This window comes from Mobula hypostoma, chromosome 7, assembly GCF_963921235.1.
Source record: "Mobula hypostoma chromosome 7, sMobHyp1.1, whole genome shotgun sequence".
NCBI lineage: Eukaryota > Metazoa > Chordata > Chondrichthyes > Myliobatiformes > Myliobatidae > Mobula > Mobula hypostoma.
This window is the reverse complement of record NC_086103.1, coordinates 153,496,373-153,512,340: the sequence shown is the minus strand read 5'-3', so window position 1 is coordinate 153,512,340 and position 15,968 is coordinate 153,496,373. Positions and strand designations below refer to the sequence as shown.

Below are 15,968 nucleotides of genomic sequence, written 5' to 3'. Positions count from 1 at the left end.
ATATTAAAAATATTCAAAGATAGTGTTTTCACTTACCTACTGTGTTATGCCACCTATTCACTGCAAACAGCCTGCTACAGGTCACAGTGACCACAGCAGGCGTGCTTAGGTGAGGCAGCGTGTTGGCTGCCACATGGGTAACAGGGGAGTTGGATGGAAATTTTAGCACCATTATAACATCTTGCTGCATCTGATCCTTAAACATGAGTGGGCTCTGTGGAAGGAAACACTGTTGAATAGAAACAAAGAGGAGAAAACAGAAGAGGCAAAAGGGAAACACAATTAATGTGAAGGTCTGGTAAAACAGGGAAAAAACAGTAGGTAAAGTATTTACATGCATCAGGATAACGTACTGCATTTTTGGTAAAACAAATATCACCTAGATCTAAGTGGTTTAGAACAATAGGATAGGTATTAAGGGTCCATGTTGGGAATGGTTTTATGAGGTGGTGCAGAAGGAGTTTTAGGTAAAAGAAACATTCAATACAACCTTTTAAGTTAATTCTATCAACGAATAATAAAACAAAAAATAAATTTAAAATAAGATTTTGCATTTGACCAACACAGTTAAACATCAAAAAATGGAAACTTGCTGTAAACTTGAAATAGAAAACAAAAGAAAATGTTAGAAACAATCAGCAGGTCAGGGAATCTCAATATAAAATGAAATAGAGTTAATATTTTAGATAGAAGAGGCTCTGTCAGAACAGGCCCCGTAAAGATGTAGGGTCTTCAATCGGAAACTCTGTTTAACTCTATTTCTCTTTTCATAGATGCTGCTATATCTGCTGAGTGTTTTTATCACTTTCTATTCAATTTAGAGTTAAATGAATATTGTTTCAGTAAACCAGCTATGAAGATCATAATTATTTGATATATAACAGTATTAAAATATATAATGCAATATAACTGTTTTCATGATAGTGAAGTTGGTATCACCCATACAAAGCCTGCAAATAGACATGTACTGCCAATTATTGTGAAACATGATGCAGCGAAGTATCTACTGCCTTCCTAGAGCACTGTCAGCACAATTCTACTCTAAGGATGCTGGAGGAGCTCCAAATCAAGCAGTGAACTTTGTATGTCTGGTCCCGGAAGCCGGAGATTGTGGAATTCCCTGTTCGAATGGGTGAAGGTTCCACTGAAGGTAAAAGGCAAGTGAGAGGCCTTGGAGCTTGTGCTTCCCTTCAATTTCAGCAAGGTCAATGGCAAAATTCACATATGATTGCTCAATCAGGATATGCCATCAAATTTTATGGGCTTATAATGCTAACTCTTCAAAGCACATAATATAAAATTAAAGGCTCACCAGAAACTAATGCCTTTTTCCAGATATACATCAGCCATGCCATTGCCTCTCTCTCTCTTTCAATTTTGGCAAGACAATTTAGATCTTGTTGAAATTATTGCAGAAAAATAGCAGTTTCACTTTGAGTTGGTTTAGTTATTTGAAATAATACTTTCATTACAAAGATTGAAAAATGTAACATAATATCATCATGAGTATGGAGTAAGGCCCAGAATGATTTCAAAGGCAATTCTCCTCTATAGGAATTTACTCATTTAATATGCAGTAAAACTCTATTAGTCTAACATGCTCAGGACTTTGTTGCTGGACTCACAGATTTTCCAGGCTATTGAATGTTATTTTAATTAATACTGTACACAATTACAATTTGCCTTATTATTAAGATGTTAGTGCAATAATACATACCCCAATAAACCTGGTAAATTTAGAGGGAGGATTATGGTATGTAGAAGAGGGCACAGGAATCAGGCCTGGTGTGCCAGATGCTGAATCATCAGGATTTCAAATAACTGGATAGCAGAAACCAGAGTTTTACTGCATTTAATTTTATAAGTTATTTATTTGAATAATTTTTATGACATTGCTCTTGTCTTTGTGGATAATCATCATCATAATTCAAATTAATAGCTTACCATTTGAAATAACTAAACCATGTAACTGTGGTTTCTTAGAAACATTTAAGATCAAAATTCTCAAGGGAAATACTGAGAGGAAAAGACTGGGTGAGTTACAGTGAAGGGAATCAACATGTATTTCTGCAGCTGCAAACAGGATTCCAGGTTTATAAATTGTATTTTGCTGGGGCCAAGAACACTTTAGAGCTGCTGTAAGGCATTCGGGAGAGGCAGAATTACTAGATGGAGATCATGGGACATGCTGATAGCAATAACATGGGTAGAATAGACCAGGACTGGTTCTGGGGAAGGAAGTGCATGTACAAATGGAATGGATTATACCTGAGCAAGACCACAATTAATGTCCTTGTGGGGCTGTTGTTGGGAGAATTTACACTAGATTGGCAGCTTTTGGAAACACAGCAGGAAGACTGTGGAGGAATAAAGACAGAATCGAAAATCAGGAAACAATATCAAAAGTGGAGAGCAAAGAAAACCAGAGGAGGAAATAAATGGAGTCATAGAGCAAAATAATGCTAAGATACCAAGAATGTTAAATCAGAAGACTGAACTCATTGTATTTCAGTGGGCGGAGTGCTCACAGTGAAGTTTTGAATTAGCTGTGGAAATGAAATGAGATAGTGGAAATTACGGAAATGTGGCTGCAGAATGCCTAGGAATAGTAAATAAAATCCACAGGTGCTCAATATCTAGTAAGGAGAAAAACAAAGTCAGTGTGATAAAGGTACTTTAGTTTCAGTAGAACTATAATCATGAATGACTGGGTCTTTTATCTGATTGGCAGGTAGAGACTAGTGGGGTGCCATAGGGATTAGTGCTGGGACTTCAGCTATTTACTGAATATTTGAATGGCTTAAACAATAGAATTAAAAGCAATTTCTCCGGTTCTCCAATGTCAAACTAGGTGAGAATGTGAACTATAAGAAGAAAGTTCTAGTGTGAATTTGTCAGGTTCAGAGAGTGGGTAAATACAAGTCAGATACAGTAGAAAGTAGATAAAAATGAGATAGCCACTTTGATGGCGTTAACAGAAATGCAGATTTGCAACAGCAGATGAGAAAAGATGAAGGTGGAATTAGATATGAGAATCTTTGTTTATCATTTGCTGAAAAGGAGTATGTGGATCAGCAAGACGACTAAAACACAAATACTATGCTTGCCTCTATAGCAAAGTTCAGGACCTGAAGGAGCAGGGCTGTGTTGCTATGAATATAAGCCATGATACCTGCGGTATTGTGTGCAGTGTTGGTCTTGCTAGCTTAAGGAGGATGTACTGTTAGCCTAAGAGTCCAGCAAAGGTTCACTACAGATTCATGGAATTGCTAAATTGATATATAAAGAAAGATTGGGTCAATTAAGCTTATATTCAAAAGAGTTTAGAAGAATTAGAGAGGATCTCATAGAAACAAATGAAGTTCTAATAGGACTGTACAAAGTAGATGCAGGAGGAATGTTCTGGATGGTAGGGAGTTCACTAGGTCTACAGATAATGGGAAAGCTACAAAGAGAGTAGAAGAAACTTCTTTTGCCCAGAGAGTGGTATACCTCAGAAATTCCTTTACACAGAAAGCAGCTGAATAGAAATTATATATTCATAAAAGGTGTTATATGTTGTTCTTAGTGCTTAAGAGACTAACTATATGGGTAGAATGCAGGAACAGGTGCTGAAGTTGGTTTATCAGTATGATTGCACAGTTTTAAGTTCCTGGGTGTCAACATCTCTGAAAGTCTACCCAACATATTGATGCAATTAACCATATAACCATCTAACAATTACAGCACGGAAACAGGCCATCTTGGCCCTTCTAGTCCGTGCCGAACTCCTACTCTCACCTAGTCCCACCGACCTGCACTCGGTCCATAACCCTCCATTCCTTTCCTGTTCATATATCTACCCAATTTAACTTTAAATGACAGCATCGAACCTGCTTGTTCCACACAGTCACCACTCTCTGAGTAAAGAAGTTCCCCCTCATGTTACCCCTAAACTTTTGCCCTTTAACTCTCAACTCATGTCCTCTTGTTTGAATCTCCCCCACTCTCAATGGAAAAAGCCTATCCACGTCAACTCTATCAATCCCCCTCATAATTTTAAACACCTCTATCAAATCCCCTCTCAACCTTCTACGCTCCAAAGAATAAAGACCTTATAATTATGAAGAAGTATCGTCAGTGGCTATATTTCATTAAGAATTAGAGAAGATCTGGTATTCACCAAAGACTCTAGCAATGCAGATGTACTGTGGAGAGCATTCTAACTGGCTGCATCACGGTCAGGTATGGAGGAGCCAAAGTACAGAATCAAGAAAAGCTGTAGAGGGTTGTAAGCTCAGCCAGCTTTATCATGGGCACTGGCTTCTCCTCTGTCAAAGCATTTTCAAAAGGTGATGCCTGAGAAAGTCAGCATCCATTATTAAGGATTTCTCACCAACCAGGACATGCTCTCTTCTCATTACTATTATCAGAAAGGAAGTACAAGCACCTGAAGATACTCACTCAATGTGTTAGAACGGCTTTTTCCCTTCTGCCATCAGACTTCTGAATGGTCTAAGAATCCATGAACACCATCTGTCTATTTTGCTGTCATTTTGCACTACTTATTTATATTTTTATATTTCTTATTGTAACTTTCAATATATGTTATGTATTGTACTGCACTGCTGACACAGGACAACAAACTTCATGACATATGTTAGAAATAATAAAGCCGATTCTGATGGTGGAACATATGCAGAGCAAAATGACCTACTCCTATCTTATTTTCTATGTTTCTGTGCCCAGTCCTTTAGGGAGAGAGGAAGTATTATATGTTAATTATTCATTTAATAAATTGGTAAATCAATTTATTCTTGTCAAAGTGAAAACCTTGCCTTCCATATGTTCACATGATCAATTCAATTGCAACAGTTCATTGAGGTAGTACAAGGGAAAACAATAAAAAAAGTGTCAGAGTGAAATGTTTCGGTTGCAGAGAAAATGCAGTGTAACATATAGACAAGGTCATAACCAGATAAATTGTGATGTCAGGTGTCCATCCTATTGTACAATGGGACTGTTCAAAAGTCTTATAACAATGGGAAAGAAAGTGGTACATACTTCCAGGTTTTTCCTCATGGGCCCAATGAAAGGGGGAGGGGAGAAGAGATAATGCCTGGGGTGGTCTGGGTCTTTGATTATGCTGGCTGTTCTACTAAGGCAGTGAGTATAGACAGAGTCTACAGAGAGGAGGCTGATTTCTCTGATGTGCTGCGCTGTTTCCACAATTCTCTTCAGTTTCTTGATGTCACAAGCTGAGCAGTTGTCATACCAAACAGTGAGGAACCAGATAGGATTAGCCTTCTATGTGCATTGATAAAAATTGATGAGGGTTAAAATGGACACGTCAAATTTCTTTAGCTTCCTGAAACAGTAGAGACATTAGTGAGTTTTCTTGTCCTCAGTGTCAAAGTGATTGGACCAAGACAGCATATTGGTGATGTTCACTCTGTAGGAACATTTAGCTCTCAACTCTCTCAGCCTCAGCAAATAGGAGCATGTGCACTGCTACCCCTAACTTCCTGCAATCGATCACCAGACCTTCTGTTTTGCTGACACTGGGAGAATGCTGACAGTCAATGACACTAGTCACTTGGCTGTCACCTTCCTATACACCAACTCATCATTATTTAAGATATAGCCCACGATGGTAGCATCATTTACAGACTTGTAGATAGATTGAGAGCAGAATCTGGCCATGCAGTCATGAGTATATATGGAGTAGAGTAGGGGGCTATCATATAAAATAAAACTGTTATCATTTGATTCTATTGTATCTAAATTTTATTTAAAAAATACTGGATGAGATCAGATGGGATCAGATTGGAATGTTATGATGAGGTTGTATAAGGCATTGGTGAGGCCGAATCTGGAGTATCGTGTTCAGTTTTGGTCACCAAATTCCAGGAAGGATATAAATAAGGTTGAAAGAGTGCAGAGAAGGTTTACAAGGTTGTTGCCGGGACTTGAGAAACTCAGTTACAGAGGAAGGTTGAATAGGTTAGGACTTTATTCCCTGGAGCGTAGAAGAATGAGGGGAGATTTGATAGAGGTATATAAAACCAGAAAAAAACCAGAGGACATGGGTTAAGGGTGAGGGGGGAAAAGTTTAAAGGGAACATTGGGGGGGGCTTCTTCACACAGAGAGTGGTGGGAGTATGGAATGAGCTGCCAGACGAGGTGGTAAATGCGGGTTCTTTTTTAACATTTAAGAATAAATTGGACAGATACATGGATGGGAGGTGTATGGAGGGATATGGTCCGTGTGCAGGTCAGTGGGACTAGGCAGAAAATGGTTTGGCACAGCCAAGAAGGGCCAAAAGGCCTGTTTCTGTGCTGTAGTTTCTATGGTTCTATGGTCAGAGTTTAATTCTGTTTTTATATTAGAGGCCACACCCATGATTTTCTTTCTATAAACATGACTGAAAAACTCAGGTCATCATTAACTATGCTGGACTAATTTTATATGCCAAGCAGAAAAATGCCCATAGTAAATGACTGATCAAGTTCTGTAGTTTTAGAATGACCACATGCCATTAGCACACCACTGTTTCATTTGCAAAAACTGGGTTGGAGTCAGTTGCTGGTTATTTAAATCAGATGACCAGCAAGGACAAATGTTTATCTGTATAAATATATCCTCAAAAGGTATCAGTTGACACTTATGGCCACAAAGTAACAGACACACCTGGTAAGTGTAAGCTCAATGTTCCCTTTAGGCACAGAAAGAGTCCTGCTCTTCCCTGTCCAAAAGAATTAAAAAAACATTACCTCTTCTCTTTGAATCCTCCAATCTATTTAAAACAAGCAAAAAACGACTAAAGTTGCCCAGCAAAGATCTTCTTTTATTTTTAGCTGTGGTTTGATCTCTCATTAAAGAATGAGATTCTGGCTCCATATATTTGAGATATGATTTTATATTTTAGTTGGTCAGATTTGGATCATAAACTATTGGGACCCATCTCTATTTTACATGCAAAAAGTTAAAAGTTCCTATTCTAGTTTGTGTGCTAGTGAAGATAATCATAATTGTGTGTGACTGAATATGCTCAATGGATATTTAGACCATAAGACTATAAGATACAGGAGCAGAATCAGGCCATTTGGCCCATTGAGTCTGCTCTGCCATTTCACCATGGCTGATCCATTTCCCTCTCAGTCCCAATCTCCTTCCTTCTCCCTGTATCCCTTCATACCCTGACGAATCACGAATCTATCAACCTCTATCTTAAATATACTCAATGACTTGCCTCCACAGCTGATTGAGGTAATGAATTGCACAGGTTCACCACTCTCTGGCGAAAGAAATTCCTCCTCATCTCCATTCTAAATAGACGTTGTTCTATTCTGAAGCTGTGTCCTCTGGTCTTAGACACCCCACCATAAGAAACATCCTCTCCACATTCACTTTATTCAGGCCTTTCAACATTTGATAGGTTACAATGTGATCCCCCCTCATTCTTCTGAATTCTAGTAAGTACAGACCCAGGGTCATCAAATGCTCCTCATATGATAAGTCTTTCAATCCCAGAATCATTTTTGTGAACCTCCTTGACCCCTCTCCAATGTCAACACATCCTTTCCTAGATAAGGGGCCAAAACTGCTCACAATACTCCAAGTGAGGCTTCACCAGTGCCTTATAAAACATCAACATTACATCTTTGCTTTTTTGTTCCAGTCCTTTCAAAATGAATCCTAACATTACATTTGCCAACCTTACCACTGACATAACCTGTAAATTAACCCTCAGGGCAGGGGTGCTCAACCTGGGGTACGTGTCCCCTTTGGTTAATTGTAGGGGTCCGTGGCATTAAAAATGGTTGGGAATCTCTGCTTTAGGGAACATGAGGACTCCCAAGTCCCTTTGAACCTCAGATTTTTGTATTTTCTCTCCATTTAGTCTACCTTTCAATTTCTTCTGCCAAAGTGCATGACCTTACACTTCCCAATACTGTATTCCATCAGCCACTTCTTTACCCATTCTGTTAATCTGTCTATGTCCTTCTGTAGCCTCTGTGCTTCCTGAACCCCACCTGCCCCTCCACCTATCTTCATATTGTCCACAAACCTGGCCGCGAAACCATCAATTCCATCATCCAAATCGTTGATATATAACATAAAAAGCAGTCCCAACACAGAACCCCGTGGAACACCACTAGTCACCAGCAGCCAACCAGAAAAGACTCCCTTTATTCTCACTCTTTGCCTCCTGACAATTGGCCAACGCTTTATCCATGCTAGTATCTTTCCTTAAATACCATGAGTTCTTAATTTGTTAAGCATCCTCATGAATGGTACCTTGACAAAAGCCTTCTGAAAATCCAAGTACACAACATTCACCAATTTTCCTTTGTCTATCCTGCCTGTTATTTCTTCAAAGAATTCCAACAAATTTGTCAGACAAGATCTTCCCTTGAGGAAACCATGCTGACTACAGTCAGTTTTATCAGCCTGTTTTATCATGTGCCTCAAGGAACCCCGAAATTACATTCTTAACAATTGTCTCTAATATTTTCCCAACCACTGAGGTCAAACTAACTGGACTATAGTTTCCTTTCTTCTGCCTCTCTTCCTTCTTGAAGACTGGAGAGTCATTTGGAACTTTCTATCCTTCCAGGACCTATTGATTCTTAAAAGATCATTACTAATGCCTCCACAATCTCTTTAGCCACCTCTTTCATCTGATCCGGGTGACTTGTCTTCCTTTAGACCCTTTTTTCCAAGCACCTTTTCCCTAGTAATGGCAAGTTCACTCACTTCTGCTCCCTGATACGTTTGAACTTCCAGCATACAGCTAGTGTCTTCCATAATGAAGACAGATGCTGTATGCTGGCTCATTACACTTTATCACGACCCTCTGAGTGAAGAAGATTCCTCTTTTGTTCCCCTTAGACTTTTCACCTTTCACCCTTAACCCATGACCTCTGGTTATAGTCCCATCAAACCTCAGTGGAAAAAGCCTGCTTGCATTTAACCTTTCTATACCCCTTGTAATTTTGTATACCTCTATCAGATCTCCTCTCAGTCTTCTACATCCTGAGGAATACAATCCTAATCTATTCAAACTTTTCTTATAACGCAGGTCCTCCAGTCCTGGAAAGATCCTTGTAAATTTTCTCTGTACTCTTTTAATCTTATTTACATCTTTCCTGTAGGTAGGTGACCAAAACTGCACACAATACTCCAAACTAGACCTCATCAACATCTTATACACTTTCAATATAATATCCCATCTCCTGTACTCAGTACATTGATTTATGAAAGCCAATGTACCAAAAGCTTTTTTTATGAACCTATCTACCTGTGCTGCCACTTTCAATGAATTATGGACCTGTATCCTAGATCCCTTTGTTCTTCTGCACTCCTCAATGCCCTAGCGTTTACTGTTTAAGACCTACCCTGATTGGTCCTACCGAAGTGCAAAATTTCGCACCTGTCTGCATTATATTCCATCTGCCATTTTTCAGTCCATTTCTCCAGCTAATGCAGATCCCTCTGCAAGCCATGATAGTCTTCCCTTCTGTCCACTACACTCCCAAGCTTAGTGTCATCTGCAAATCTGCTAATCTGCTGATACAGTTAATCACATTATCATCCAGATCATCGATATAAATGACAAACAACAGAGGACCCAGCACTGATCTCTGCAGCACACCACTAGTCACAGGTCCCCAATCAGAGAGGCAACCATCTACTACCACTCTCTGGCTTCTCCCACAAAGACAATGTCTAATCCAGTTTACTACCTTATCTTGAATGCCGAATGACTGATAAACTTTCCACGTGGGACCTTGTCAAATGCCTAGGTAAAGTCAATGTAGACAACTATATTGCCTTCATTTACTTTCCTGGTAACTTCCTTGAAAAATCCTATAAGATTGGTTAGGCATGACCTGGCAGGAAGCCATGCAGACTATCCTTAATCAATCCATGTCTATCCAAATACTTATATACCCGTCCCCTTAGAATACCTTCCAATGACTTTCCCACAACTGATGTCAACTCACTGGCCTATAATTTCCTGGTTTGTTCTTGGACCCTTTTTAAAACAGCAGAACAACATTGGCTATCCTCCAATCCTCTGGTACCTCTCCTGTCACTAAGGATGATTTAAATATCGGCAATTTCTATACTAGTCTCCCGTAGGATCCGAGGGAACACCTTGTCAGGCTCTGGGTATTTATCCTGCCCTGATTTGCCCCAGAATAGCAAACACCTCCTCCTCTGTAATCTGTACAGGATCCATGAAGTTGATGCTGCTTTGTGTCATTTCTATAGACTCTGTGTAAATACAAATGCAAAAAAAAATTTAAGGTCTCCCTCATCTGTTTTGCCTTCACACCTGAAAATATGCTATGCACCTCCTTTTTTTCTCTTAACTAGGGGCTCAATATTTCTTGAAAACCAAGGTTCCCCATTCTTGTTATCTTTACCTTTTATTCTGATAGGCACATACAAGGTTTGCACTCTTGAAGTTTTGCTTCTGAAGGCCTCCCACTTACTACGTACAGCTTTGAACTAATCCACACTTGCCAGATCATTTCTGATACCATCAAAATTTCTCCAAGTTAGAATCTCAACCTGTGGCCCAGACCTATCTTTTTGCATATTTACTTTGAAACTAATGCCACTGGATGCAAAGTGTTCCCCTACACAAACTTCTGTCACATCTTTCCTAACAGCAGATCCAGTACCATATGCTCTCTCATTGGGACTTCTATGTACTGATGAAGGAAACCTTCCTGAACACATGTGACAAACTGTCCCATCTAGTCCCTTTACAGTATAGGATTCCCAGTCAATATGTGGAAAGCTAAAAGCACCTACTATAACAACCTTATGTTTTTTGCAACAGTCTGCAATCTCTTTACAAATTTGTTCCTCCAAATAGACTGTTGGGTGGTCAGTAATATAGCCCCATTAATGTGGTCATACCTTTCTTATTTCTCAGTTCCACCCATAATGCCTCACTCATTGAATCTCCAGTCTGCCCTGACGAAGCACTGTCGTGACATTTTCCCTGTTTAGTAATACAATCCCTACCCCTTTATCCCCTCCTGCTCTGTCACATCTAAAAAGTTCTCGAATTTCTGGGTGAATTCTATCAAGAAATTATAGGTTGGTGAGCCTGACATCAGTAGTGGGAAAGTTATTGGAAGGGATTCTCAGGGACCAGATACATGAGTATTTGGATAGACATGGACTAATTAGGGATGGCTTTATGTGTGGTAGGTCATGCCTAACCAATCTTACAGAGTTTTTCGAGGAAGTTACCAGGAAAGTGGATGAAGGCAAGGCAGCGAATGTTGTCTTTATGGAGTTTATCACGCATTTGACAAAGTACCACATGGGAGGTTGGCCAAGAAAATTCAGTCACTTGGCATTCAAGAAGAAGTGGTACATTGGATTAGAGATTGGCTTTGTGAGAGAAGACAGAGAGTGGTAGTAGATGGTTGCCTCTGACTGGAGACTAGTAGAGTGCCATAGGAATTACTGCTGGGTCCTTTGTTGTTTGTCAAATATATGAATGATCTGGATGATAGTGGTTAATTGGATCAGCCAATTTGCGGATGACATCATGATTGGAGGTGTAGTGGATTGTGAGGAAGACTATCAGAGCTTGAAGCGGAATCTGGATCAGTTGGAAAAATGAGCTGAAAATGGCAGAAGAATTTAATGCAGAGAGTGGGAAGTGTTGCACTTCAGTATGATCATTCAGGGTAGGTACACAGTGAATGGTAGGGCACTGAAGAGTGCAGAAAAACAAAGGGATCTGGAAATATAGGTCCATAATTCATTGAAACTGTCGGCACAGGTATGTAGGGTTGTAAAGAAAGCTTTTGGTATATTGGCCTTCATAAATCAAAGTACTGAGTACAGGAGATAGAATGTTATGTTGAAGCTGTATAAGATGTTGCTGAGGCCTATTTTGGAGTATTGTGAGCGGTTTTATTCACCTACCTATAGGAAAGATGTAAATAAGATTAAAGGAGCACAGAGAAAATTTACAAGGATGTTTCCAGGACTGGAGAACCTGAGTTACAAGGAAAGATTGAAGAGGTTAGGACTGTATTCCTTAGAACGTAGGTGACTGAGAGGAGATTTAATAGAGGTATACAAAATTATGAGGGATACCAAGTCCAACTCCTGGCCTTTACGTGTGGCATAGTTCTTATGCCCGGTGGAGCTGTTTTCACCGACAGGAGAAGGGGCAAAGGCGGGCCACTGGCGCCTTAAAACCAGTTGCTCCAGGCAGATGGGGCTCGTTAACCATGGATGGTAGCTCACCTAGGAGAGAGAAAACTCCGATTTCAAACCTCCGCTGCCTTGCGGCTATACCCACTCATGAGAAAGGCTTTGGGAGTAAACCCTGAGGAAAAATCCGGAGTTGGAGTCCCGAAGGCAGCTGACTGCTGTAGCCAACACTGGCACGGCAACTCCTGTGATGCTGCTGGAACCAAACTGTATTGACTTTTGTTGTTCCTTTGGACCTGTCATCAGCATGGATAGTGGGGTCCCACTGCATGGGCAACAGACAGATCTCCATATCAACTCTGCCCTGGCTTGTGCCCTGGAAGGGCCATTCCCCAGTGACTACCAGGGGCGCAGTACCCATGGTTGACCACGACCGAAGGAAGCCACACACACACAGATAGGGTAAATGCAAGCAGGCTTTTTCCACTGAGGCTGGATGGGACTATAACCAGAGGTCATGGGTTAAGATGGGTGAAAGGTGAAAGGTTTAAGGGGAACAAGAGGGGAAACTTCTTCACTCGGAAGGTCATGAGTGTGTGGAACAAGCTGCCAGTGCATGTGGTGCATGCAAGCTTGGTTTCAATGTTTGGATAGGTACACAGATGGTGGGTATATGGAGGGCTATGGTCTGGGTGCAGGTTGATGTGAGTAGGCAGTTTCAACTGTTTGGTACAGACTAGATGGGCCGAAGGACTTGTTTCTGTGCAGTGTTTTTCTATGTATCTTTGACTCTATTACGCTCACTGTCCTCTGAGGGTTCCTTTATTTTAACTCTTTCTTATAAATTCTGGTTCATTGCACTACAACCAAATCCAGAATAGCTGATCCTCTAAGGGCTCAACCATGAGCTGCTCAGAAAAGCCATCTCATAGGTATTCTACAAAGGTTCCCTCTTGAGATCCAGCAGCAACCTAATTTTTCCAATCTCTCTGCATATTGAAATCCCCCATGACTATTGTAACATTGACTTTTTGACATGGATTATCTATCTCCTATTGTAATTTGCACACCACATCTTTACTGCTGTACAGAGGTCTGTATATAACTTCCATCAAGGGCTTTTTACCCTTGCATTTTCTTAGCTCTACCCATTATGATTCTTCACCTTCCAATCCTATGTCACTTTCTAATTATTTCATTTCTATCTATAGATTCTAAAAACAAATCTGAGAAACAGACATTAGCACTGTCACTTGAAATGAATGCCATTTTCTGAATTCTTTCAGTATCGTCTTTAGTTTATTTTACTTTTATTATTATCTTCATATTTTGTGCCATAATTTGATTGAACTGCTTGCATTACAGCAGTTAGGAGACCTTATTTAGTTTTAAAATTGCTTTTAAAATTTATTATGCCTATGCATAATCTGTTTTTTCAGATCTCTGAATTTTTATAAATACCGATAATCCCTATTTTAGTTACTGTGCATTTGCCTATGCTTTCACTTCTGTCTATTTATTCTTTTTACTAACACCTCTATTGTTGTGAGTCTTAATGTATGGATATTTATTTCTGTTACTTCAGGCTGTCAGTGACTGTTCAGCAGACATAGAAACTGTATATTTTTCATCCTTTTGTACATAGTCCATCTCCAGTAATTCTCCTTTCCACTGCTTCTCATTGTCTCTCATGCCTGTGATCAGAAGCTGCTTCCATCTACCGGTTATTAGTTCCCTTATAAAATGTATTTGCCACCTCCATTTCCCAGTCACCAGTTTCAGTCTTACGCAATCCGGCACTGTTCTGAACCAGGCTTATGTAGTAACCTTCATTGAATATTGCAGGGGAGAGATGGAGGGAAGTGTATGAGGAAGCTTCAAAGGGGCAAGAAAATGACAGTATATACTTAGTAAGAGAAGCATAGGTCTGAGAATATCTAGTTGAAATGAATGGAAAGGAAATCATATTAAGTAAAGCTTTGACACTACATACAAACTTATCTGTCCTTGTATCTTATGAAAAATTCAAATCAATAGTCTGCTTTTATCAATTGGTGAAGGGATAACTAAACTTATTGTTCGCTTAATGAATGAATTTATGACAACCGGATATGATTTTCAAGTGACTTTTTTCATTTTGTGCAAGTGTGCCATTCTCATCTACTGTAACCCAGCATTTTATTTTTACATCAAGGTAGGTAGATTCAAAACGCATAGTTTCTCACCAAGTGCATGGCAGAGCTTCGGGGTGGATGTGGCTCAATAAGCAACTGAGATGGCATTTGTCCAAGGTTCTGTATGTGTACCTCCATGGCCTGAGGGAAAATAGAATGACTGTCATGATCAATATGCATCAAAGAGATGGGTCAATGCTCTTTTGACAATGCAAGCACATACTAGATTGGCTACGATTTCTGGAAGTTCATACAAATGTGCTCCTTTTGCAATCTGTAAAATTATGCTACTTGTTAGTTGTGGTCAATACATTTTTCCTGCAACATGCTGAGATTAATTCTTTCTTTACATTCGCATTAGGATTAATAGTTAAAAATGTTAAATGGTGATGACATGCAGTAAAATTTCAAATTATTTAAATAGTAATGCTTTCGACCAAAATACCTTTACAAATTCTGATGTAAGGAGAAAGGTATAAGGATCTTTAATGAAATAAGATTCAGAGATCTTAAAAAAAAAGACAAAATAGTCACAAGCCAAGAGCAATAATCTTCTTGCAAAAATGCAATTCATGGTTAAGAAATCATTTAAATCCTCATTAAAAATAATTCTGACATCCAAAACAAAGTAGCTAACACCTCTATAGAGAAAAATATACATTCATTTATTTTTGATAACCAAAATGGCAAAGTTGCTCATGTCACATTCTACATTAACACCTTATTTAAATAGATGTAGCACTCTAATTCTCACATGAAATAAACTGGTGATAAAAAAGAAAAGAATCTTGTGTAATTAATTATTACATAAACTACCAATTATCCCCTACTGTGGAAAATTGAGAAATAGCTGGTTTCACAGTGGAGACAAGTCAGTCAGCAGAGCACGGATGAAATGCCATGGACTGTCAAGTAAGAAGAAAATTCCTTCCAGCTATTTTTATTACCAAGAGGAGAGGTAGTCAGTAATTTGTTCATTTTGAATGCAAAGTCTGATCAGAGCAAATGGGATTAAAAAGCATTATAGCCATAGAAACTCTGCAGGCTTTGACAAAATGGCACAACTAATACCAACAGCACAGTTCAATTTTAAATAAAGTTAAGTATTAAAAAGGAAACTGTAATTTCATCACATCAATTATTCCTCTCAAATTGTTGAGGCTGTAATTAGTCCATCAAAGAGCTGAGAGTGCTGGGTCAATGGGGAAGAAGAAATATAAATTGTAATAACAAAGAACTAGACATGGATTCAAGATAGATCCCATTACTGCAGGAATTACTTGATTCTCTTGAGAACAAAAGATTCTATGTATTGCCATGAGTTAGTATATACAACACAGTATTCCTATACTAAATACTTTGAATATTGTATCACTTGAGAATCCTCAAAGCAAATCTGTAAACTGCAGAAGTCTAGTTTACATTCAGCCATTGAGATAATATCAATCATTTAGCCTGCTGGCAGAACCTGGTGTCCAGCATTTTAATACTTACTGAGGAGTGAAAAATAAATACTACGTGCACCATATGGTGAATATACTCTGTGGGAAATATGTTTTTGTTTCTTCTTTTATATCCAAACATAATGATTCACAGTCTGGAAAATGAAATATTGT

At 39.1% G+C, this 15,968-nt stretch overlaps 1 protein-coding gene across 4 annotated transcripts in view; it reads right to left on the bottom strand.

Annotated features, from left to right (window-relative positions):
- nbeaa (neurobeachin a) overlaps positions 1 to 15,968 on the bottom strand; it is an 868,656-nt gene that overhangs the window by 58,050 nt on the left and 794,638 nt on the right. For 3 of the 4 annotated variants that reach the window (XM_063054330.1, XM_063054328.1, XM_063054329.1), the window contains 2 exons: positions 14,404 to 14,493; positions 37 to 229 (listed from right to left, as the gene is read on the bottom strand). In XM_063054330.1, coding sequence (XP_062910400.1) covers positions 37 to 229; positions 14,404 to 14,493 — 283 coding nt within the window. Of the gene's footprint in view, positions 1 to 36; positions 230 to 14,403; positions 14,494 to 14,797; positions 14,861 to 15,968 lie in introns of all 4 variants that reach the window. The other variant, XM_063054331.1, reaches the window with a different exon arrangement.